At 42.8% G+C, this 24,967-nt stretch overlaps 1 protein-coding gene across 3 annotated transcripts in view; it reads left to right on the top strand.

Annotated features, from left to right (window-relative positions):
• PHIP (PHIP subunit of CUL4-Ring ligase complex) overlaps positions 1-24,967 on the top strand; it is a 308,803-nt gene that overhangs the window by 221,771 nt on the left and 62,065 nt on the right. For all 3 annotated transcript variants that reach the window (XM_077812726.1, XM_077812725.1, XM_077812727.1), the window contains 4 exons: positions 4,968-5,087; positions 22,435-22,542; positions 23,117-23,241; positions 23,485-23,567. In XM_077812726.1, coding sequence (XP_077668852.1) covers positions 4,968-5,087; positions 22,435-22,542; positions 23,117-23,241; positions 23,485-23,567 — 436 coding nt within the window. The remainder of the gene's footprint in view (positions 1-4,967; positions 5,088-22,434; positions 22,543-23,116; positions 23,242-23,484; positions 23,568-24,967) is intronic.

The following is a 24,967-nucleotide window of genomic DNA, read 5'->3' as shown; positions in this document are numbered from 1 at the left end:
AGCAATGGATTAGGACTTGCCCTTTTAGTGCTTGGAGCTGGTCAGCGAACTAACGATAGTTCCTTACACTTGTTGAAAGATTCCAAAGCAACTTTACACTTTCTGGGAATCTACATTCCCCCACCCTATTGAAAGGCATCAACTATCACACCAGCAGAGACTGCATACTATATCTAAACACAGACACCCAGAGTACTTGTACTACAACATGGGGCGTCAGCTCCCCTCGACTTTAGCCCCACACTCTGCCGTAATGACCTGTCAGCATAATTGAGAGGATGGTCAAGAGCTGCATAAGAACCAGTCCTCAGAGCATGACCTGCCTTGCCCCTCCACTGGACATGGTCTTGTTATAACCTCAGACAGATGGGTGCTGGAGATCATAGTCCATGGCTACCATATCTAATCCTTTTTGTCTGCCCCCTACCAACTCCCCTTCTTTGTCCCTCTTCAGGGACCTTCTCATGAGAGCCTATTGCAAATTTAAGTGACCTCATGGCTTTGTCTAGGAGCCAAAGTGCAAGTAACTAGACTGCTGGTGTACTGAGACCACAGCCTATTGTGCTGACCCATACTGAACCTCACTGGGCTTATTGTTTCTGTGTATTGGTCTGCTGTCTCTTAGATTGTGAGCTCTTTGGGGCAGGGATTGTCCATTTTTTGTTCTGCACTTGTATAGCACCTAGCACTGTAGGGTCCTGATCCATGACAGGGGCTTTTAAATGCTACGATAATAATGAAATAATAATAATACAGAGAGAGATTCTTCTGCTCCTTTTATTTCCTTGTTCTGAAGAAGAAAAAAGGAGTTCTTTGTCCTATCCTATACTTAAGGAGACTCAACAAACATGCATGCAGTCTCAGATTCTATTTCTGGGGGAATTTGCACCAAAAAATTCAAAAATTCTGCATATTTTATTTGTCAAAATAATGCAATATAATCACTCCCATTTCATTTAAATAAATTACCAAAATAAACTACCATACAGAAAAAAAATCATAATAACTGCTCAGCATTTCCTAAACAAATGAAAGTTAAGTTCCAAATACTTGGTAACCAAGACCCTGCATTCCAGTTATAATCCTGGATTTTCATTTAAATGACATTACTTTTATTTTGATGTTTGGTATTCTGTAAAGTAGACTGTTGCTTTAAATTGCTCAGACTTTTGTACAGTTTTGCTAATCATTGTCCTGTATTTTTTTAAATGGATAAGTAAAATAGATCCTGAGCTGTAATCTAACCCCATTGTGCCTCTTTGGCACAGGAAAAAAGGGAGAAAGCAGATAGACTTTCCTAGCTGAGGATTCCGTTACTATCATTTACAGTAAGGCTCCTTTACATCACTCTGGCAAGGTAAAGGAGCCTCAATCGACTAAGAATGGGAACAATTAACTAACAATGGGAACATTAGCAGACTGCCTGTTTAGTTGTTACAGGAGTAAGGTTTAGGAGGGTAATGCTTGCCTCTGTCAAGTTCATAACTGGTTTGCAGTTCTCAGCTTCCACCCCTGAGGAAATACCTAAGATTCACAGTGCGGCCTTACCATTACCCATACAGGGTTTTGCTTTTCAGATTCTTTCTGATGCTGACTGTTAACTAAGTTTCTGGCCTTAGTCTCTAAGGTGCCACAAATACTCCTTTCCTTTTTAAGGAAGGAAGGAATCCCTGTCTGCCCCTGTCTAAATGACTGGCTGATCAGAGGCAGGTCCCAAGAAGAGACAGCTCTGGATTGCATTTTCTCCCTATTCTTTCCCTTAAAACTCCTAGTGAAGTATGTGAAATAATCTCTTGTACTAGCTCAGACAGTAGAGTTCATAGGTGCGGTGCTTAACTCCAGTTTGGTGAAAGCTTTTATGCCAGAATACAGGTTCTGGTCCCTTCAGTCAACAGTGTATGATCTGCAGAACACTGTGTGTGTGTGTGTTTGGGCCATTTTGGTCCTTGTGCACATACGTGTGATGCAGCTTGCCAGGCTTTGCCTGCAGCCATTACAATGGTGGCTGAGGATGGAGTATATCCCGTCCACACACCTTATGACCAAACAAATCACAGCCTTCCCCCGCCCCTCCCCCCCCCATATTCTGCAGGAACTCAAGTGATGGCTATATCTTTTGAATGTAAGAAAAGGGGATATCCTTCTTGTTCCCCTTCGCAATGATGATGCTGGAGAGATGTATCAGGGACAGACTAGGGTGCCCACTGGAGCCATCTGAAAATGCAAGGTTCAGGGTCTCAAGATTATCTAAAACTTCACATGAACAACTTGGAACTGAGAGCTATCAGACTGGCTTATATGGCATTCCTTCTCATACTCTGAAACACCCACAGTACAGATTGTGACAGGCAACATGTCGTCGATGCACTAAACAAACAGGGAGGCGCTTGATCATCTCCCCTCTGCTTGGAGGTGTTCAAGTTCCAAGAACAGTCCCATTGGCAAGGAGTGACTCTGATAGCTCTACACCTACCAGGGCTCAGCAATGACCTGGCGGACTTTCTGGGCAGGAATGTGGTAACCAGCCACAACTGGTCACCGTGGAAATATTTTGTTGATGGGAACTCCCACCATAGACCTCTTCACCATGGCAGATAATGCCAAATGCAGGGATTTCTGCTCCATGGGCAGTATAAGCCCCAGCTCCCTTTCTAGCACCTTTCTACTTCAGTGGTCTTGTATGCCTTCCCACTGATCCCTAAGAGCATATCCAAGATCAAATGGGACAGAGCTACAGTCATCATGATACTGCCCTGCTGGCTGAGACGATTTTGGCTGTTGGATCTCCTGCATTTGTCCAGCCAGTCCCCCACCCCCAATATGACTTCCCACCTGCCTTGAAATGCTGTCTCAGAACTAGGGACAAATATTGCATCTGGACCCAGGGTGATGCTTGGTGGCCTGAATGTTGGCTTATTGAGCAAGACACACAAAGACTGCTCCCGGCAGGTCCAGAAGATTCTTTTACAGAATGGCAAATATTTTCCATATGAGCAGCTCAAACAATGTGAATCCAACTCAGATCCTATACCAAAGATTCTGGACTATATGCTGCCTTTATTTTCCTTAAAATTCATCTGGAAGTCATATCAGCATGTCTCGCTCTGATACAGTCATACTCAGTCTTTTCATACCCTACAGTGTTGAAATTCCTCAAGGACCTTCTCCCTACCTTCCCCCAGACTAGGGACCCTACTCCCACATTGTAGTGTAGCGAAGCCTGGAGTCGCCATTTGTGCCATCAGTAGAATGTTCATTATACCACCTCACCATCAAGATCGTCTTTCTGATAGCCATCACATCAGCATGGAGAGTCAGTGAACTGCAAGTTCTCATGACTGGGCTGGGATATATATCCTTCCACAGGAACAAAGTGGTGATGAAGCCAGACCCTAAATTCATCCCCACAGTGGTCTCAGAATTCACCTAAGCCAGTCTGTCACCTTACCATTCTTCTCAAAGCCGCACTCATCACCAGGAGAAAAGAAGCTTTATATTCTGGATGTTACTGGGGCCCTGCTATATGACATAAACAAGACTTTCAGAGTTTCTCCCTGTCTCTTTGTGGCCATATCCAGTACATCAAAAGGCCAAGCTATCTCACCCCTGAGAATCTCAAAGAGAATTATTCAGTGCATTTTTACCTACTTACTATCTGTTGTATGGCAAGGCTCTCCCTGCAAACACTCCACCTGGGGCATAGGCAGCATCTTCAGCCTGCTTTAGAACTATACTGGTAGCTGAGATCTGTAAGGTAGCCACATGGAGCAACTCAGTGACCTTGGTGAAAGCTGTGCATTTGACATGGCTGCCAGAGCAGATGTTGCATATGGAAGAGCAGTACTTCAATCCATGTTTGACTAATACAACTGAGACTCTTCACTCGCATCCAGGGAGGATTCTTCTTGACTGTCACCTGGAGTGGGACTTATACTAATACCATACTCGAACAAGAAAGTACAGTTATTTACCCTACAGTAATTGAGGTTCTTCAAGATGTTGTAGCCCCACGACCCACCTTCCATCCTTATTTTTCGGAGTCCTCAGCTACATAGGCTTTAAAATGTGAGAGAACTGAGGGGAAGGTCATAGCCGCTCCACGCTCTATGCGCTCGTATGGGAGGCTCTGCTGGACGTTACTTGTAAAATAAAAAAAAATGAAAAATTCAGTCTCCCAATGCATGGATCACATTCACACCTAGAGTAGGATCCACACTTACTACAACATTTCAAAGAACCACAGTTACTGTAGATTTCAGAGTAGCAGCCGTGTTAGTCTGTAACTAATTGAACTTCCTAATGTGTATACATTATAGACAGGGCTGGTTGCACTGTCTATTATTTTGGCAACCTTTTCTTTGAGAAGCTTTAACACCTCCACACTTTGAAGTGGGCACTTAAAATTGGCAGGGGGAGTGGTATTTGTGTCAGGGATGTGTTTTTTGCTGTTCCCATGAAAATGTATCCTAATTTGGCCTGCTTAGTAAAAACTTGCTAGAGCTTCACCTTTAAAATCTCCAAAGATCAGTCACCACTGGATCTTTAATAATGTTCTTTTAACATAGGGTTTTTTTGCAATAGAATATAGAATTTGGGAAATTTCAATTGCTTATCTCTTAACCCTCAAAACTTGTCATATGGCTGGACGCTAATAAATTCGTACTTTATGTACATCAGTCAAATGTTATTTGGTAAAAGAAAGTACCTGTATTAAATTCAAGTTTCATTGTTTTGATTATAAAAAGTCTCATTTCGCTGCTGCACTATAAAATTACCCTAAACTTTTCAATAGCATTTCTAATCTGGTTATGTCATTTATTTTCCTTTTTATGATAAAAATCAGTCATTTTCACAAAAATCGAGTTGAGACTTTGACAAAAATAATAATATATTTTGGGGACAAATTGTGAGTTTTGGTAAAGGGTGAATTATTCTTATTAATGTATTATTGTGTGCATTTTCTTTAGAGGTTGGCTGTAGGAGTTTTGGCAGAAAATGGCTTGACGTTGGAAGAATGGCTGCCTTCAGCATGGATTACAGATACTATTCCTCGTCGGTGTCCGTTTGTGCCACAAATGGGTGATGAGGTATTCTTGTTTTTTCTCAAGATTCTTGCTTTCCATTTCCAGTTTTTCAACTTTTTTACATAACTTTTTTAGAAATGTATGTTAATTATTTTCGTCATTATTTTTCTGAACATTTTGGATTGATTAAAACACCCTTTAGAGCTTAATTTTAATCAAGCCAAGAGTGCTTTCTTTCAGAATGAAAGTTTCTCTGTCAGCACGTTCTACCTTTCCACTGCGCCCTTCAAAATCTTCTAAATGCTGTGTCACATTTGGGCTATCCCTTTTCTTTTTCCACACTATTGTGATGGGTTTTTTTATTGCACTGTATTTCTCCTGTGCCTTTCCTCATCTCTGTTACTTCAATGGGGTATATGCCCCGTATACTAAAGTGAGAAGTAAAGCAGGAAGAACTGAAAATACTAGTTAATACACACAACTATGACATAGTTGGCATCACTGAGACTTGGTGGGATTATACACACGACTGGAATATTGGTATAGAAAGGTACAGCTTGCTCAGGTAGGGGAAAAGGGGGGAGGCTTTGCCTTATATATCAAAAATGTATAAACTTGGACTGAGGTTAGATGGAAATAGGAGACAGACTTGTTGAAAGTCTCTGGGTAAGGATAAAAGAGGTAAAAAAGCAAGGGTGATATCATGGTAGGGGTCTACTACACCTAACCAGGAAGAAGAGGTGGATGAGGTTTTTTAAATAACTAACAAAATCATCCAGAGCACAGACTTGGTGGTGATGGGGAACTTCAACTACCCAGATATCTGTTGGGAAAATAACACAGCAGGGCACAGATTATCCAACAAATTCTTGGAATATATTGGAGACAATTTTTTATTTTAGAAGATGGAGAAAGCTTCTAGGGGAGAGGCTGTTTAGATTTAATTTTGACAAATAGGGAGGAACTGGTTAAGAATTTGAAAGTGGATCATGAAGTGATAGAGTTCATGATTCTAAGGAATGGTAACAGGGTAAACAGCACAATAAAGATAATGGATTTCAAAAAGACAGAGTTTAGCAACTCAGGGAGTTCAGGAGAGTTGGTAGTCTTTCAAAGAGACATTATTAAGGACACAAGAGCAAACTATCATTGCATAGGAAAGATAGGAAGTATGGCAAGAGACCGCCCTGGCTTAACCAGGAAATCTTCAGTGATCTCAAATTCACAAAAGTCCTCCAAAAAGTGGAAACTCGGTCAAATTAGAAAGGATGAATGTAAACAAATTACACAAGTATATAGAGACAAAATTAGAAAGGCCAAGGCACAAAACGAGATCAAACTAGCTGGAGATGTAAAGGATAACAAGAAAACATTCTACAAATACATTAGAAGTAAGAGGAGGACTAAGGACAGAGTATGCCCATTACTTAATGAGGGGGGGGAAACAATAACAGAAAATGTGAAAATGGCAGAAGTGCTAAACGACTTCTTTGTTTCAGTTTTCACCAAACAGGATAGTAGCGATTGGATGTCTAACATAGTGAATGATAGTGAAAATGAGGTAGGATCAGAGGCTAAAATAGGGAAAGAACAAGTAAAAAATTACTTTGACAAGTTAGATGTCTTGGTCACCAGGTCCTGATGAAATAAATTCTAGATTACTCAAGGAGGTGACTGAGGAGATATGAGCCATTAGCAATTATCTTCGAAAAGTCGTGGAAGATGGGATAGATTCCAGAGCATTGGAAAAGGGCATATAGTGCCAATATATAAAAAGGGAAATAAGGACAACCTGGGGAATTACAGACCACTCAACTTGGCATCAGTACCCAGAAAGATAATGGAGCAAATAAGTAAGCAATCAATTTCCATAAACATCTAGAAGATAATAAGGTAATGACATATCCATGCTGACTGATACTTAAGAGAAAATCGTTCTCAAACCAGCCTAATAGCGATCTTTGACAGGGTAACAAGCCTTGTGGGTGGGGGGAAGTGGTAGATGTCTTATATATTGACTTTAGTAAGGCTTTTGATACGATCTTGCATGACCTTCTCATAAAAAGCTAGGGAGATGCAAGCTAGATGGAGCTACTATAAGGTGGGTGCATAACTGGTGGGAAAACCATTCCCAGGGAGTAGTTACTAGTAGTTCACAGTCAAGTGGGGTCCCACAGGCATCAGTTTGGGTCCAGTTTTGTTGAATATCTTCATCAAATGATTTAGATAATGGCATAGAGAGTACACTTATATAGTTTGCGGATGATACCAAGCTGGGAGGAGTTGCAAGTGCTTTAGAGAATACGTTTTAAATTGAAAATGATCTGGACAAACTGGAGAAATGGTCTGAAGTCAATAGGATAAAATTCAATAAGGACAAATGCAATATATTCCTCTTATGAAGAACAATCAGTTGCACACATACATAATAGGAAATGACTGCCTGGGAAGGAGTACTGCAGTAAGGTATAGGGGGTCATAATGGATCACAGGCTAAACATGAGTCAACAGTGTAATACTGTTGCAAAAAAGCAAATGTCATTCTGGCATGGAGTGTTGTAAGCAAGCCATGAGAAGTAATTCTTCCACTGTACTCCGTGCTGATTAGGCCTGAACTGGAGTAGTGTCCAGTTCTGGGTGCCACATTTCAGGAAAGATGTGGACAAATTGGAGAAAGTCCAGAGAAGAGCAACTAACATGATTAAAGGTCTAGAAAACATGACCTGTGAGGAAAGATTGAATAAATTGGGTTGTTTAGTCTGGAGAAAAGAAGACCAAGAGGGGACATGATAACAGTTTTGAAGTACACAAAATGTTGTTACAAGGAGGAGGGAGAAAAATTGTTTACCTTAACCTCTGAGGATAGGACAAAAAGCAGTGGGCTTAAATTGCAGCAAGGGCGGTTTAGGTTGGACATTGGGAAAAACTTCCTGACCATCAGGGTGGTTAAGCACTGGAATAAATTGCCCAGGAAGATTGTGGAATCTCCATCATTGGAGATTTGTAGACAAAAACCTGTCAGGAATGGTCTAGATAATACTTAGTCCTACCAAGAGTTCAGGGGACTGAACTAGATGACCTCTCGAGGTTCCTTCCAGTCCTACAATTCTGTGATTCAGTAGTTCAATTCCAAAAATGACAGATACATAAAACAATTTGTTTTTTAATTTATAAAATGTGCTTAGTACAATATATTGGGTGCATGAACAATACTTAATATAATGTATGGCTTGAAAATCCAAGTCAAAAACAAGATTTTATGTACCCCGTCTTCCACAATCAATGACACACGAATTCACCCCTCAGGAAAAAGCCACAGGAAATAGTTGGGCCATACACTATAATCTGTACAGGCCTGAATCTTCAAAGAGCTAAGCATTTTTGGATAGGTGTTGAGCACCCAGAGTGCTGAACTGAGTTCCCACACAGATTATCAACTTCAGCTTTCATTGAGAGCCTCTGTGGAGGTGCTCTGCTCCTCACAGAATCAAATCCAAGATGAACAAGTCTGGTCACTGGTGCCATCTAGGTATTGTAGGGTTGTCAGTGATATGCCTGTACCATACTCTTAAGAGTCTTTAGCACCTACTAGTATTGACATGTTTCATAAAAATCTCACATTTGGCCAGACAAAGCAGATGTTGCACTGTATACAGGGAATACTTAGGCATGCTCTCATCAGTCTGTTGTTCAGAAGAACCTTGACATTAATGAAGTTGACAATGCCACCTAGTCTGTACCTGGAAACATACGAATTGTTGCACCAAAAGAGAAGTACCAGTAATACATCTAGTCCAGAAGCATATCGCTGACAATGATTGTTCCCATATGTGTCCGAGTGGGTGCAAGAAATTCCACAGCTGGATAATTATTTTATTATAAGCACGGCTGGTAACATCACCTATTAAGGTTGCTCAACACTTCCCTAAGGCTCCATTTTCTGTTGCTTATGACTTTGACATGGATTAATTATTTGGGCTGAAATTTTCCATAATGGGTGTCTGCCCTAGGCTGTGTTTTGGAAAATTTCAGCCAAAACAATTTAGGATGTGTCTACACTGCAGTGCAAGCTTGGGCTCATATCCACCTTTCATCTACACATAATTATGTCTGACTCAGGCCAGCAAGCCCTCCATGCACAGGTCCCAGGACCCCATCAGTGTGGGGAGAGATTTGAACCTGAGTCCGACAGGCTCAAATTTTGCAGCATGGATGCAGCTCTGGCCATGCCTCCCATACTGGGGCCTGAGAGTTCACCAATGCTGTCCCACAATCCCATGGGCCTTTCTATCCCAAGGCCAGATGACTCCTAAGAAATGGAAGTGCTCCCTCTGGTTCAAGTACAGCTGCTCAGAATTTAGCCCTTCCTTTTTATTCTGACTGCTGAACTGTAAGCAGTGTGAACCTTCTCTTATGTTTATAATGGCCACCAACACAAAGAAGTCCTTTGCCAAGTGCACTGCTAGCTGGTCATGAGAGCACAATCAGATTTTAGTTAAACTCTCGTGTGAGGCAAGCAAACAATTTGACTTCAGCAAGAGTTCCAGTAATGACCATGCATACAAGGAAATAGTGAAGAAGCTGCCAGCTTTGTGGATGTACCAGACCAGTGCAGAGAGTGGATTAAGCATCCCAAGAACAACTACTGGAAAACTAGGGATGAGAACCACACCTCTGGAAACTCACCATCATCCTGCCCGTTTTATGAGGAGTTTGACCATGTGCTGGGAATGGCACCAAGTACTGAGCCATCAGCACTTCATGACAGTCTGTTTAGAAGAGATGGTGACCTTCTGACCCTGGAATCTAGTTTGATACTGGACGGGAGCAAGCACCCGATGAGGCTGTTGAAGTGACTCTCATGCTCAGACCAGTCTCCCAGGATGCTTTGCTACTGGAGCAGCTGCAGCACATCTTAGGTCTCTACTCAGAGGACCTTTTTGATGGCTCTTCGGAGGAGCAGCCCCTTGTAGAACTAGCAGCAGAAACACACGAAGCAGAAGTAGCCCCTCAACCTGGTGAGTTTCTGGTTCCATGTTTGTTGTTGTTATACGGGTAGGAGGAATTTCTGCTTTGTGACCCAATGCAAAATTTATTACAAGCTGAGGGCAGCAGCGTGTATCTGCCAGTGGCAAACGGAATGTCAGCACCTTAGCAGCACCACCACATGGAATTCAAAATGGAAACCAGGAAGCGCAAACATCAATGAAACAAGCATTTAAAATTTAATTTTTACTAGAAACTTGCACATTCTTACCTTTACCACTCCAGCACATCTTTGTAAGAACCATATATTGCCTTCCCTTTTAGTATGCCATGCTATACAAATTAGTCCCCCCACAGTGTAATGAGCTGCATGTAAATGGTAAACTATCTGGTGGGGAAGTTAAATGTAGTCCATGGGCAATGGACTCTATGTCCAAAGTACAGCTGGGGGAATGTATATACACCAGAAATGTGTCGGGGGTGGGGGAAATGGCTGTGTAGTTTTTTGAGAGTCTGTGTTGTTGTATGTTTGCAAGTGGTCACTGGGTAGTTGAGGTCAGAGCAGCACGCATTGGATGCTGCAGGGAAGCAGTAATCCATGTGGATGCTAACACAGCATCCTGTTGATTTTCCCCCCATGAATTTTGGCCCAGTCCCAGTGCTGTTAGCTGCAAACTTTTCCCATAGTAGGGAATTCAAGAGAGGTAGTCAAATTTCAGGAAAATGAGTACTTTCCAGTTCCAGCTCTGTAGATCACCAGCCCACTCCATAGATGTGCATTCAGTCACCATAACTTGGAAAACCTCTGTGGCATACACAGCTGGCTTGCTGCTGGCAGCTTGGAATAAAATGTCCCTTTGACATTTTGGAACCTTTAGACTTGTGATGTCCTCCAGAAGGTGGAATCCCTGAAAGGATAGAGAGGGCTTAGTTAGTAAGCTGTCACTTCCCTGCCCACAAATCAAGGTGGTCTGCAATTTTTAAACAGAAACATTTTAAATTTTAACTTACCATTGTTTCTGCATCGTTTCACTGTGATTCAGTTGTGTTAACACAGCTTTAGGGAACTGAAACGTTCCTCTCAGAACGTTCAGTTTTGAAAAGTATCATTTCTGGGCCTTGAGATTCCACAAGCCACTTTTGCCTGCAGAAACCTATTTTAAAGTACTGACACAATAATACACTGTTCGATTCTACTCTTAGGCCTTTCTGCCTCTTCACCTTGACAGTGTGAGTGCAGTCAAGCAGACCCCTGGGATGCAGAACTGTCACAGTCCAATCCCAGCAGAAGTGTTTCTGTGATGAACTTATGGTGAACGTTCTGGACAGGGACAAGAAGCAGGTGCAATACCAGAAGGAGAAGGATTCATGGCAAGTGGAAAGGCACAGATAGGCTACAGAGTAAGAGGACAGAATTGCAGTGCAGTGCAGTTTCTAGAGCAGGAACATTGGCTGAGAGAGGAAGATAGAGCACAGCAGAAAGACCTGTTTGAGAGACTGTTTATGCTTATGACCCCAAGAGTACAGGCTCCTGCTGCGCCTGCACCATGCCCTGAGTCCCTTCCATGGGACCATGGGCTGCAAAGCAGAAACAGTTTGGACAATTGCATAGTTTGGGTGGCCCATGCAACCAAATCTTAACAGCAGCTGGGCAGGGCAAATCTACCATGTACAATCCTCTAACCTTGTGCTGAGCCATCTCCTGTGCAGGCCTCCCACCCCTGTGCAGCGGTGCCAAGAGCATACTAAACATGAAAGAAAGGGAAAGGAGGCCACAGGACATGCAACCTAAGGGGATTTATTTGTTGTCACGGTGTTCCCTATTTAATGTTTGGTTTATGCACTTCGTTTTATTAATGGTTTTGGAGTTGGGTTATTATTGATGTGTCGGTGGTAGCTGGCCTCCGTGGCAGTGTTTTTTCTGTTTTTCTATTTTTCTGTTTATTTTATTAAGAATGTCTATTTCTATCACTGCATCACACATATAGTGTGTATTTTAAATAATAAAGATAAACGCATGATAAGGAACAGCTGGGAAGTTGTATTCGAACATAAGTATTCAATAATTTTCTCTACGTCAATCCCTGCTGTAAATCCACAGTTCTTGCCACACTTCCCTGTCCCCAGTTCATAATCAGTCATGTCACCTGTAAGTACAGCGCATAGCAGTCAACCTCCTACCCAGTTCATAATCAGTTATGTCACCTATAAGTTACAATGCTTGGCAATCAGCCCTCCCCATTTTGTTGCATGATGTGGCAGTATCTCATTTACTGTAAACATTGTACAAGCACATTCATAAATATACTATTCTCCCTCTTCCATTGGCCTGTGCAAGCCCATAACGTGGGAGCACAGAGCATCCCTGATTTGTGTTGCCCAGACGCATCCTGCTCCAGCTGTGATAGGCACGCTTTCTGGTATAGTGTACCGATTCAGCGATCCATTACTGTTTTGGGTCCATTCGGGGAAAATGGCTCACCTTTGGCTTCACAGTAATGCAGACAGCATTGATGAATACTGGAATCCTAACAGGTCTTCAGACAGCGCCAGCTGAATTTCAGTTTGCTGAACCCACCTTCAGCAACCATTCTGCACCTTCTGACAGTGTGATTAAACATTGTTTTGCCAGGTATTCTGGTATGGTTTCATAAGGCAAGGCAATAGGGGGGTATGTAGAGTCCTCCAAAATCACAGTGGGGACAGAAACTTCATTTATGACAGTGTCGTTTGGTGGCAATAGTGTTGCATCTTGTCCATGGATGTAGACTCCCAATAGTTGGAAAACCCTGGCATCATGAACTTTCCTAGTGCAGCCAATGTTGGCATCCATAAAGTGGCCTCTGGGATCCACAAGAGTCTGCATAACGGTGGAGTAGTAACCTTTGCTGTTTATGTTCTCATGCTCCTTGAGGAGGGCAAACTATGGGCACATGAGTCACATCAGTGCCCCCAGCGTAGTTTGGAAACTCCATTCTCTCAAAAGTAGTAATTACTTTAGGGATATTGTATGCCAGGGATCAGCAACCTTTGGCACGCGGCCCATCAGGGAAATCTGCTGGCGGGCTGGGATGATTTGTTTACCTGCAGCGTCCGCAGGTTCGGCCAGTTGCAGCTCCCACTGGCCACAGTTCGCTGTTCCAGGCCAGTGGGGGCTGCAGGAAGCAGCATGGGCTGAGGGATGCGCTGGCTGCCGAGGGATTTGCAAAGAGTCTGTGACAAGGAGCTGGGGGAGGTGAGGACACTGAGATGGGGTGAGAAACCCAGGAACTAAGACTGGGAATGGGAGCCAGTGGGCTCAGGGGAAGGGGGAAACAGGAAGCCAAGCAGGGGGAGGATATTGGTATTGGCTAGGCAAGGAGATTGGGAACAAGGGAGTGGGGAAGATTAGGAGGGGCTGAAAGTGGGGAAGACTGGGACTGGAATGGGGAGTCTAAAGAGGAGACAGTGGAACTCCCTGGGAAAGGGGACTGGGATCAGAAGCCTGAGACATGGGACTGGCTAGGTGAGTAGAGTGGGGTTGGGGCTGAGGAGCGAGTGGAGGGGTAGAGACAGGACTGGGACAAGTACAGGTTGTAGAGGATGAGGCAGAAAGAGTCAAACTTGGGGTAGGGGGAGGTCTGGGCAGAAGAGTCTGTGAGTACACTAGAGTACACTTCTCTCCAGAGCCTGTAATGGCCAAAGATCCTAGGGTTTTATCATTCCTCTGCTGTCAGCCAATGTCAGCTCAAGTGGCAGAGTTATGTGCGGTGTATGTAAAGGTTCCAGCCCTCCAGATAACCCATGTGGATGTCAGTAAAATATCACATTATGGAATTTGTTTTTTTCACTTTGCTTAAAAACAAACAAACAAAAAACCCTAGAATTGCACACAGAAAACTACACTTAGGGTATGTCTACACTACGGAATAAGGTCGAATTTATAGAAGTCGATTTTTTAGAAATCGGTTTTATATATTCGAGTGTGTGTGTCCCCACAGAAAATGCTCTAAGTGCATTAAATGCATTAACTCAGCGGAGTGCTTCCACAGTACCGAGGCTAGAGTCGACTTCCGGAGCATTGCACTGTGGATAGCTATCCCACAGTTCCCGCAGTCTCCGCTGCCCATTGGAATTCTGGGTTGAGATCCCAATGCCTGATGGGGCTAAAACATTGTCGCGGGTGGTTCTGGGTACATATCGTCAGGCCCTCGTTCCCTCCCTCCCTCCGTGAAAGCAAGGGCAGACAATCGTTTCGCGCCTTTTTTCCTGAGTTACCTGTGCAGACGCCATACCACGGCAAGCATGGAGCCCGCTCAGGTAACCGTCACCCTATGTCTCCTGGGTGCTGGCAGACGCGGTACGGCTTTGCTACACAGTAGCAGCAACCCATTGCCTTCTGGCAGCAGACGGTGCAATACGACTGGTAGTCGTCCTCGTCGTGTCCGAGGTGCTCCTGGCCACGTCGGCTGGGAGCGCCTGGGCAGACATGGGCGCAGGGACTAAATTTGGAGTGACTTGACCAGGTCATTCTCTTTAGTCCTGCAGTCAGTCCTATTGAACCGTCTTATGGTGAGCAGGCAGGCGATACGGATTGCTAGCAGTCGTACTGTACCATCTTCTGCCGGGCAGGCAAGAGATGAGGATGGCTAGCAGTCGTATTGTACCATCTTCTGCCAGGCAGGCAAGAGATGAGGATGGCTAGCAGTCGTACTGTACCATCTTCTGCCGAGCAGCCATAAGATGTGGATGGCATGCAGTCCTTCTGCACCGTCTGCTGCCAGCCAAAGATGTAAAAGATAGATGGAGTGGATCAAAACAAGAAATAGACCAGATTTGTTTTGTACTCATTTGCCTCCTCCCCTGTCTAGGGGACTCATTCCTCTGGGTCACACTGCAGTCACTCACAGAGAAGGTGCAGCGAGGTAAATCTAGCCATGTATCAATCAGAGGCCAGGCTAACCTCCTCATTCCAATAAGAACAATAACTTAGATGCACCATTTCTTATTGGAACCCTCCGTGAAGTCCTGCCTGAAGTACTCCATGATGTAAAGACACCCCCTTTGTTGATTTTAGCTCCCTGAAGCCAACCCTGTAAGCCGTGTTGTCAGTCGCCCCTCCCTCCGTCAGAGCAACAGCAGACAATCGTTCCGCACCTTTTTTCTGTGCGGACGCCATACCAAGGCAAGCATGGAGGCCGCTCAGCTCACTTTGGCAATTAGGAGCACATTAAACACCACATGCGTTATCCAGCAGTATATGCAGCACCAGAACCTGGCAAAGCGATACCGGGCGAGGAGGCGACGTCAGCGCTGTCACGTGAGTGATCAGGACATGGACACAGATTTCTCTGAAAGCATGGGCCCTGCCAATGCATGCATCATGGTGCTAATGGGGCAGGTTCATGCTGTGGAACACCGATTCTGGGCTCGGGAAACAAGCACAGACTGGTGGGACCGCATAGTGTTGCAGGTCTGGGACGATTCCCAGTGGCTGTGAAACTTTCGTATGCGTAAGGGCACTTTCATGGAACTTTGTGACTTGGTTTCCCCTGCCCTGAAGCGCATGAATACCAAGATGAGAGCAGCCCTCACAGTTGAGAAGCGAGTAGCGATAGCCCTGTGGAAGCTTGCAACGCCAGACAGCTACTGGTCAGTTGGGAATCAATTTGGAGTGGGCAAATCTACTGTTCGGGCTGCTGTGATGCAAGTAGCCCACGCAATCAAAGATCTGCTGATATCAAGGGTAGTGACGCTGGGAAATGTGCAGGTCATAGTGGATGGCTTTGCTGCAATGGGATTCCCTAACTGTGGTGGGGCCATAGACGGAACCCATATCCCTATCTTGGCACCGGAGCACCAAGCCGCCGAGTACATAAACCGCAAGGGGTACTTTTCAATAGTGCTGCAAGCTCTGGTGGATCACAAGGGACGTTTCACCAACATCAACGTGGGATGGCCGGGAAAGGTACATGACGCTCGCATCTTCAGGAACTCTGGTCTGTTTCAAAAGCTGCAGGAAGGGACTTTATTCCCAGACCAGAAAATAACTGTTGGGGATGTTGAAATGCCTATATGTATCCTTGGGGACCCAGCCTACCCCTTAATGCCATGGCTCATGAAGCCGTACACAGGCAGCCTGGACAGTAGTCAGGAGCTGTTCAACTACAGGCTGAGCAAGTGCAGAATGGTGGTAGAATGTGCATTTGGACGTTTAAAGGCGCGCTGGCGCAGTTTACTGACTCAGTTAGACCTCAGTGAAACCAATATTCCCACTGTTATTACTGCTTGCTGTGTGCTCCACAATCTCTGTGAGAGTAAGGGGGAGACGTTTATGGCGGGGTGGGAGGTTGAGGCAAATCGCCTGGCTGCTGGTTACGTGCAGCCAGACACCAGGGCAGTTAGAAGAGCACAGGAGGGCGCGGTACGCATCAGAGAAGCTTTGAAAACCAGTTTCATGACTGGCCAGGCTGCGGTGTGAAAGTTCTGTTTGTTTCTCCTTGATGAAACCCCTCGCCCCTTGGTTCATTCTACTTCCCTGTAAGCTAACCACCCGCCCCTCCTCCCTTCAATCACCGCTTGCAGAGGCAATAAAGTCATTGTTGCTTCACATTCATGCATTCTTTATTCATTCATCACACAAATAGGGGGATGACTACCAAGGTAGCCCAGGAGGGGTGGTGGAGGAGGGAAGGAAAATGCCACACAGCACTTTAAAAGTTCACAACTTTAAAATTTATTGAATGACAGCCTTCTTTTTTTTGGGCAATCCTCTGTGGTGCAGTGGCTGGTTGGCCGGAGGCCCCCCCACCGCGTTCTTGGGCGTCTGGGTGTTGAGGCTATGGAACTTGGGGAGGAGGGCGGTTGGTTACAGAGGGGCTGCAGTGGCAGTCTGTGCTCCAGCTGCCTTTGCTGCAGCTCAACCATACACTGGAGCATACTGGTTTGGTCCTCCAGCAGCCTCAGCATTGAATCCTGCCTCCTCTCATCATGCTGCCGCCACATTTGAGCTTCAGCCCTCTCTTCAGCCCGCCACCTCTCCTCCCGGTCATTTTGTGCTTTCCTGCACTCTGACATTATTTGCCTCCACGCATTCGTCTGTGCTCTGTCAGTGTGGGAGGACAGCATGAGCTCAGAGAACATTTCATCGCGAGTGCGTTTTTTTTTCTTTCTAAGCTTCACTAGCCTCTGGGAAGGAGAAGATCCTGTGATCATTGAAACACATGCAGCTGGTGGAGAAAAAAAAAGGGACAGCGGTATTTAAAAAGACACATTTTATAAAAGAGTGGCTACAGTCTTTCAGGGTAAACCTTGCTGTTAACATTACATACATAGCACATGTGCTTTCATTACAAGGTCGCATTTTGCCTGCCCCCACCGCATGGCTACCCCCTCAACCCTCCCCGCTCCCCGTGGCTAACAGCGGGGAACATTTCTGTTTAGCCACAGGCAAACAGCCCAGCAGGAGTGGGCTCCTCTGAGTGTCCCCTGAAGAAAAGCACTCTATTTCAACCAGGTGACCATGAATTATATCTCACTCTCCTGAGGATAACACAGAGAGATAAAAAACGGACGTTGTTTGAATGCCAGCAAACATACACTGCAATGCTTTGTTCTACAATGATTCCTGAGTACGTGTTACTGGCCTGGAGTGGTAAAGCGTCCTACCATGAAGGATGCAATAAGGCTGCCCTCCCCAGAAACCTTTTGCAAAGGCTTTGGGAGTACATCCAGGAGAACCGCGAATGCCAGGGCAAAGTAATCCTTTCACATGCTTTCTTTTAAACCATGTATAGTATTTTAAAAGGTACACCCACCAGAGGTCCGTTCTCCGCCTGCTGGGTCCAGGAGGCAGCTTTGGGTGGGTTCGGGGGGTACCGGCTCCAGGTCCAGGGTGAGAAACAGTTCCTGGCTGTCGGGAAAACCGGTTTCTCCGCTTGCTTGCTGTGAGCTATCTACAACCTCATCATCATCATCATCTTCTTCGTCCCCAAAACCTGCTTCCGTATTGCCTCCATCTCCATTGAAGAAGTCAAACAACACGGCTGGGGTAGTGGTGGCTGAACCCCCTAAAATGGCATGCAGCTCATCATAGAAACGGCATGTTTGGGGCTCTGACCCGGAGCGGCCGTTCGCCTCTCTGGTTTTCTGGTAGGCTTGCCTCAGCTCCTTCAGTTTCATGCGGCACTGCTTCGGGTCCCTGTTATGGCCTCTGTCCTTCATGCTCTGGGAGATTTTGACAAAGGTTTGGCATTTTGAAAACTGGAATGGAGTTCTGATAGCACAGATTCCTCTCCCCAAACAGCGATCAGATCCCGTACCTCCCGTTCGGTCCATGCTGGAGCTCTTTTGCGATTCTGGGACTCCATCATGGTCACCTCTGCTGATGAGCTCTGTATGGTCACCTGCAGCTTGCCACGCTGGCCAAACAGGAAATGAGATTCAAAAGTTCGCGGTTCTTTTCCTGTCTACCTGGCCAGTGCATCTGAGTTGAGAGTGCTGTCCAGAGCGGTCATAATGGAGCACTCTGGGATAGCTCCCGGAGGGCAATACCATCGAATTGTGTCCACAGTACCCCAAATTCGAGCCGGCAAGGCCGATTTAAGCGCTAATCCACTTGTCAGGGGTGGAGTAAGGAAATCGATTTTAAGAGCCCTTTAAGTCGAAATAAAGGGCTTCATCGTGTGGACGGGTGCAGGTTTACATCGATTTAATGCTGCTAAATTCGACCTAAAGTCCTAGTGTAGACCAGGGCTAAAATAATATTAAAGTTGCAAATTCAAGGGCTCAAAAGTTGAGAAATGCACAAGCAACCTTAATTCAGCCACCTTGTATGTAAGCATTATGATACGGTCGTTAATTACATGATCACATGCTATTTTTCCACCCTGCTTTGGAAATGAATCAGAGTTGTGTACTGAAGAAGGCTGTTGTCTGTAGGACTCCTGCCTCATTTGTTACAGAAGTTGAAAGGTTGTGGTGAGTGAGGCAGAGGTTTGCAGGAAATAGAGGATGGTCTCATAGTAAAAGCAGTTGAATGCCACTCTGGGTAATTGAATTCTATCCCCACAGCTGCACAGAGTTCCTTTGTGATTGTAAGTAACTGATATCCACCAAATTTTTCACATGCAGTCACTGTGTGTTCCATATTTTCTGGGTGCTCAACTTGAGACCCTGGGGTCTGATTTGCAAAAGCGCTAAGCACTCAACTACAATTGAAGTCAGTGGGAGCTGTGCTGTAAACATAAGTGCTATAATGCTGAAAAATCAGGCTCTGAGTGTCTAAAATTGGGCATCCAAAATTAGAGGATACTTTTCACCTTAATCTCTGCCTCAGTTTGCCATCTGTAAAATGGGGATAGTACTTACGTATTTCACAGAGGTGTTGTGAAAATACATTCATTAATGTTTGCTAAACACTTGGATAGTGATGATCATCATAGCAAAAGGGTTTGAATAGTATGTAGTAAATAAAGCATGAGCCACACTTTGAACAATAAGAAAAGGAGTACTTGTGGCACCTTAGAGACTAACAAATTTATTTGAGCATAAGCTTTCGAAATATAGAATGGCTGGCTCATTAAGTGTCCATTCTGTGCACTGAATGACATTGGGGTTTTGTGGAAATAATAGTATGTGATCGTGTAATTGATGATGGTATCATAATACATACATACAAGGAGACCGAATTAAGGTTGCCTTAACTGTTATTTCATGACTCCTAAGTGTTTGACTTTGCAACCACAATAATCTTCTTCGTTACATGCAAAAAACCTCTAAGACTTATAGAGTAAAACTATTTGTGTAGCGGGAGATACATTTTGAGAGGGAGATATCTCATACTATTTTTGAATTATTTGGGGGGGAGATGGTATTAATGTAGTTTACAACATTTGCCAGGAGAGGTTGATAACCCAAATAGGTCTATTTATTGTTTTGTAACTTGTTCTCCTAAAGCTGGCCAATTTCATCTTTAGTTAAGCTCACCATATAAATAGCACTTAACTTTATTTCTTATTAGCACCACTTGCAAATCTTTGTTATGTATTTTAAAGAAATGCAACTAAGAGAGATGACTGCCTATTTATCTGCCTGAAGAGAACATTCTATAGTTTAGACTGCTTGAGTGTTCTTTAGTATGGCATCAGTAATATAGTATTGATACCACCCTGAAATTGTAGAATCTGTGAAATTTATCAAAAGACTAAAGTATATTTTTCTGTGAATAGGCATACTGTTTTTTCTAATGTTACTGTGCTCAGTCTTTTGATGGAAATCACATGAGATTTTTCCTTATTTGTAAAATGAAAATATTTTATTAGTGTGTATAAATGGTTTCATTTCTATAGAGAAAGTTGGTAGGAGTGGCTGGTAAGTATGGAAGGATTTATCTGTAGTTTGTTTCAATAGTTCGGATTTTGTTTCTGTTGCAAAAATATGGTGTAGTAGTAAATGGTTGTCACTAAATTTAAATAAGAATCTTTCAAAAATGTAGTTTAGCTCCAGCATTTAGTAGCATCTGCTGCTCTTCCTACCAATTAGATCATCATAATGTCTGGCAAAATCTCACAACACCCACCTGATTCTATAACCTCAAAGATCACAGACACAAAACGGGGATTTAAGGGCTATGTCTTTAATATAATATTCTGCGAAGTTAGTTACTGGATGTTTCATTCTGTGACATAAATTAAATTAAATCTTCTGTAATACGGCATTAATTGCCTATATGTTTTTCCTAACGTATCAGCTCAACAGGCAAAGACTTCACTGGGGTTATATATGTTTGTTGGTTCTTTTAGTTTTCCAAAATAAAAAGAGACTCTGGAGTTCCATACCTAACTTCCCATGTGTTACATAGGAATGGATAGTAAAACATTTTTGATGGAAATGGTTGTTCTTTCATCTGAATTTGCAGAGCCACAGATTACTGTCTTAGGTCATTTCATAAAGAAAACTATTCTTTTAAAATTGGTATACATATATACAGTATGCTGTCTTAGTTGTTTATTCAAGCCTTGTGTTCTGATTAACTTGAGGGGGTCAGTTTTAATTTTATTACATATCCCTTGAGTACATTAAAGGTTTCTAGTGAGTTTGTTTCATCATTATGCCAGCAATGTTCATCAGCTGATAGTAAAAACTTCAGCACTCCCACAGAAATGTCTGTGTTAAGGAGTTCAGATCCCAGGTGTACAAGTTTGCTCTGATCTTAACTTTGTCGTATGGGATGTCAAGTGGAAGGAAATATTCTTTTAATAAAAAATTGTCTATTATAAAATTACCTAAATGTTTTTTAAATAGTCTGTGTTTATTAATGTATTCAGTCGCATGGAATATATTATTTAGACCTTGTCCATCCCACATCTAATTGTTTAATTTGCTCTATGACATTTGTGTTACCTAAAGAAAAATTATTAGCAATATAAGTAAATGGTTAATCTCGGTGATGTTCTAGCCACCCACTTGTACCCACCTGTGTAGTGTTGTGCTGATTGGGAGGGCCAGTGACATTTGCTGCTGTGTGGAATTGTTTTAAACTATTGTGTGGACAGCGTGTGCAATTTTTTAAAATCCATTGAAGTTGTTTTGAACTTGCAGGTGCATAATTTAAGATAAATAACTTCCAGTGGGATGTGTGCTTCTAAATCACTTGGATGCTTTTGAAAATCCCACCCTTTGTCTTTTCACACTTTCCTTTTTCCTATGGCATAAATTGAGCAGAAAGTGTCTGCTTGAATTGTGAATTACCTGTCTTTGGCTAGTTAGTGTTAAATTAGAGTAAACATTGCTAGTACGTTTGTAAACACCCATTAAAATTGTTTTATGGGAAACATAAGGTAAGAGACAATTATTTTAGTTCTCCCTTATTTTCACAACTGATTGTGCTAGAATATATTCATGCCACGCTGAGAGAAGCCATGCGAGCACTCACTCCACCAGGCCATATGCCTTCTTTAAGAGAGGAGGAATCTATTTTCTCAGAATATTAGTATAAAACTTGTATTTATGCATAAAGTTATTCTCCACTTTCTTCTAATACACAAGTATGTGTGTTAGTATTATTTCCTCTAAATAAAAAAGTAGCAGATTCCCAATGCTGTAAAATGGAGTAATAGCTGTACTTTGTGAATTTGATTAATCTCTTTTATACAAACTAACAATTTATTCCTACTACAAACAATTGAACCATACTTGATCCACTATAATATTCAGTGTACCCATTGAGTGGTGCATTATCTTGATAACTTGGGAGTTCCTACTCTGACTAGTGCAGCTTATCACTATTTAAAATTAAAATAATAGTTTATAGATACTTTGAAAGACCTTATCTGCATGTATGTGTACCATCTTGGTTTGAAAGGGAACACACTGTGTATCAGCAATGTGCTAACATTTTGGGATTTTAAAATGTTGCTTAATTAATTTTTTGTTTCATTCTTAGGTTTACTATTTCCGACAAGGTCATGAAGCGTATATTGTAATGGCTAAAAAGAATAAAATATATAGCATTAATCCAAAAAAACAGCCATGGCATAAAATGGAACTACGGGTATGATATTTCTTGCTTTTCCCATTTTTGTTGTCTTTAAAATAAGTCATAGCAGATAACTTTTATGTATGTTATTTGACATAAAGTGTCCATAGTTTTGTTGACAGAATCTTTTTAAAACATATTTTAACTTTGTTTTTAAAATGATTTATTAAGATTTAAAAATGTAATGATTGCCCCAGAAATTTTAAATGTTAATAAATAAATGTTTAAAAGTTATGATTGCAATAACTTAATTGATTACTGAGAAGGATGAAACAAAAAATCCTAGACCTGTGATTGATGTTCATGTATCAATCTGATTTTTTTTTAAGCCTTGTTAAAAGTGTGTTGCAGTGAACAGTTAAGTTTTCAAACAATTCAATACAATGAGGTTATATTGGGGAATTGCAACTTCTTGGTTTCAGGGAGTAAATTTGAAAGGTCTGTATTTGACCTATTAATTTTGTTTACACAGTTCACCACTGAAATCTGTTGTTCAACAGAAGTATATTCAATTTTTTCATTTCATACTTCTGTTACAGTCCTCTTATATTCAACCACCTTAAATAAGATTGTGTTTTATTTACTTCAGGAACAAGAGCTGATGAAAATAGTTGGGATTAAATATGAAGTGGGATTGCCTACTCTCTGCTGTCTTAAACTTGCTTTTCTTGACCCAGATACTGGTAAACTGACTGGAGGATCATTCACCATGAAGTAAGAGAAGCATTATTTCGGTTCCACTAGGGAAACTGTTTTTTGTAATATTTAAAACCTTTTAAATTTGCTAAATTTTAAAGATAAGTTTTATTTTTAAACAGAAATTGCTGTGACATAAATTTAAGATGTTTATATTGAATTCAGATGCATTAAATGCATTTTGATATCTAACAATGTTTTCTGTATTCTGTTGCTGGTTTTTCACCTTAATCATTCTTGTTCCATTTTGATTGCAACTAGGTACCATGATATGCCAGATGTTATAGATTTCCTAGTCTTGCGGCAGCAGTTTGATGATGCAAAACATAGACGATGGAATATAGGTAGGTGGTGGGTTTTGTAAAAAGTTTAATAAATGCATCTGGTTTCATTCATGTTGCCTTATTTCATTAGGAAACATGGCAAAGTGGGTGAAAATAAAGTATTATGCTGGAATCGGAGAGCAAGGTCTACTGATCTTCAGAGAGATGCAGTGCTTACTGCTCCTGCAGAATTAAACTTTGCCACTGAACACAATTACATGTGAGAAAAAATTAGAATTTTTAAGGTGACCTGCAAAAGAAGATAACATTTTCCTTTTATCTTATAAATATCATGAATATCACATCTTGTCTTCCCTTTGTAGGACTAAAGAACTAAGCTAGAGCTCTCTTCTCTCAATTGAAATGTTGACTTTCACAAAGAGAACTTTTGTTAGAAGTTTGAATTAAATAGGTATTTTAAGAAAATCAGACTTTTTAAAAGTATATAGCAAAAAGTCCCATCCTGCCTCAATTGCTCAGGTTTGAGTCTCTTGTGATGTCATAGTTCTACTAGTGTCTTAAGGAATCCTCCAGTAAAAATAGGGAAGACAAAATCTAATACTTGTTCGGTTTGGTTTGGTTTAGTTTTTAAAGCATGAAAAAGGGCTATTCCTGATCTTTCCTTCTTTGAGGGCTTCTGTTCCGAGTTGTGAGATGGCACTCCCTGGCAGCAAGCTTGGGGGACTCTCTTCACAGAGGAGTCATTTGGGGGATGTGAACACACCTTGTAGTGTTGAATGTTGAGTGTTCGAGATTACATAAAGGAAGTGCACCCTCTTCCCCCAATCATTTCAGTTTCCTTCACTGTTGACACAGCGAGGAGAAGGGACTCTCAGTTATATGTGTTTTTTTCTAGTCCCATTGGGTTTAGCGAGCCCAGTGGTTCTCAGTGTATTTACCATATGTCAGCAATATGATTCAAATCAATGTACTACCTTCCACTTCAGCAGTGGCAAATGTCTGCCAAGAGCATTTTAAATTAGCAAAATAAGGCAAAACATTAACAGTTAACATTAATTCATTTACTATATCGGTGGCATGGCATGGTGTATTGCCAGCCTCACTTCTGTGCTGCTGCTGGCAGTGTAGCTGGGCTGAGTGCCCAGAGAGCGTGGCTGTGGAGCCTGCCTGCAAAGATGGGGAGTCCTGCCCAGTGTGAGTTGCCCCCCCAGCCAGGGGCTGTCCCCCAAGCACCCAGTCCCCCCACCCAAGGGACTGCCTCCTAGCCTCTCTCCAGACTGCCCCCCCCGCCAGGGAATGCCCCTTATCACCCAACCCCCCGGGACTGTCCTCCCCAGCACCTGCACACACGCCCTAGCGCCCTGTACGCACACACCCTCGCTGGTCTCCTACCTCAGCTGCATGTAGCTCAGCTATGTAGCTCTCCTGCCACTGCAGTCCTAGTGCCTCCAGGGATCCTG

Source organism: Eretmochelys imbricata, chromosome 3 (genome assembly GCF_965152235.1).
Source record: "Eretmochelys imbricata isolate rEreImb1 chromosome 3, rEreImb1.hap1, whole genome shotgun sequence".
Classification (NCBI taxonomy): Eukaryota; Metazoa; Chordata; order Testudines; family Cheloniidae; genus Eretmochelys; species Eretmochelys imbricata.
Note: the sequence above shows the minus strand (reverse complement) of the source record. Positions and strands in the feature narration are given on the sequence as shown.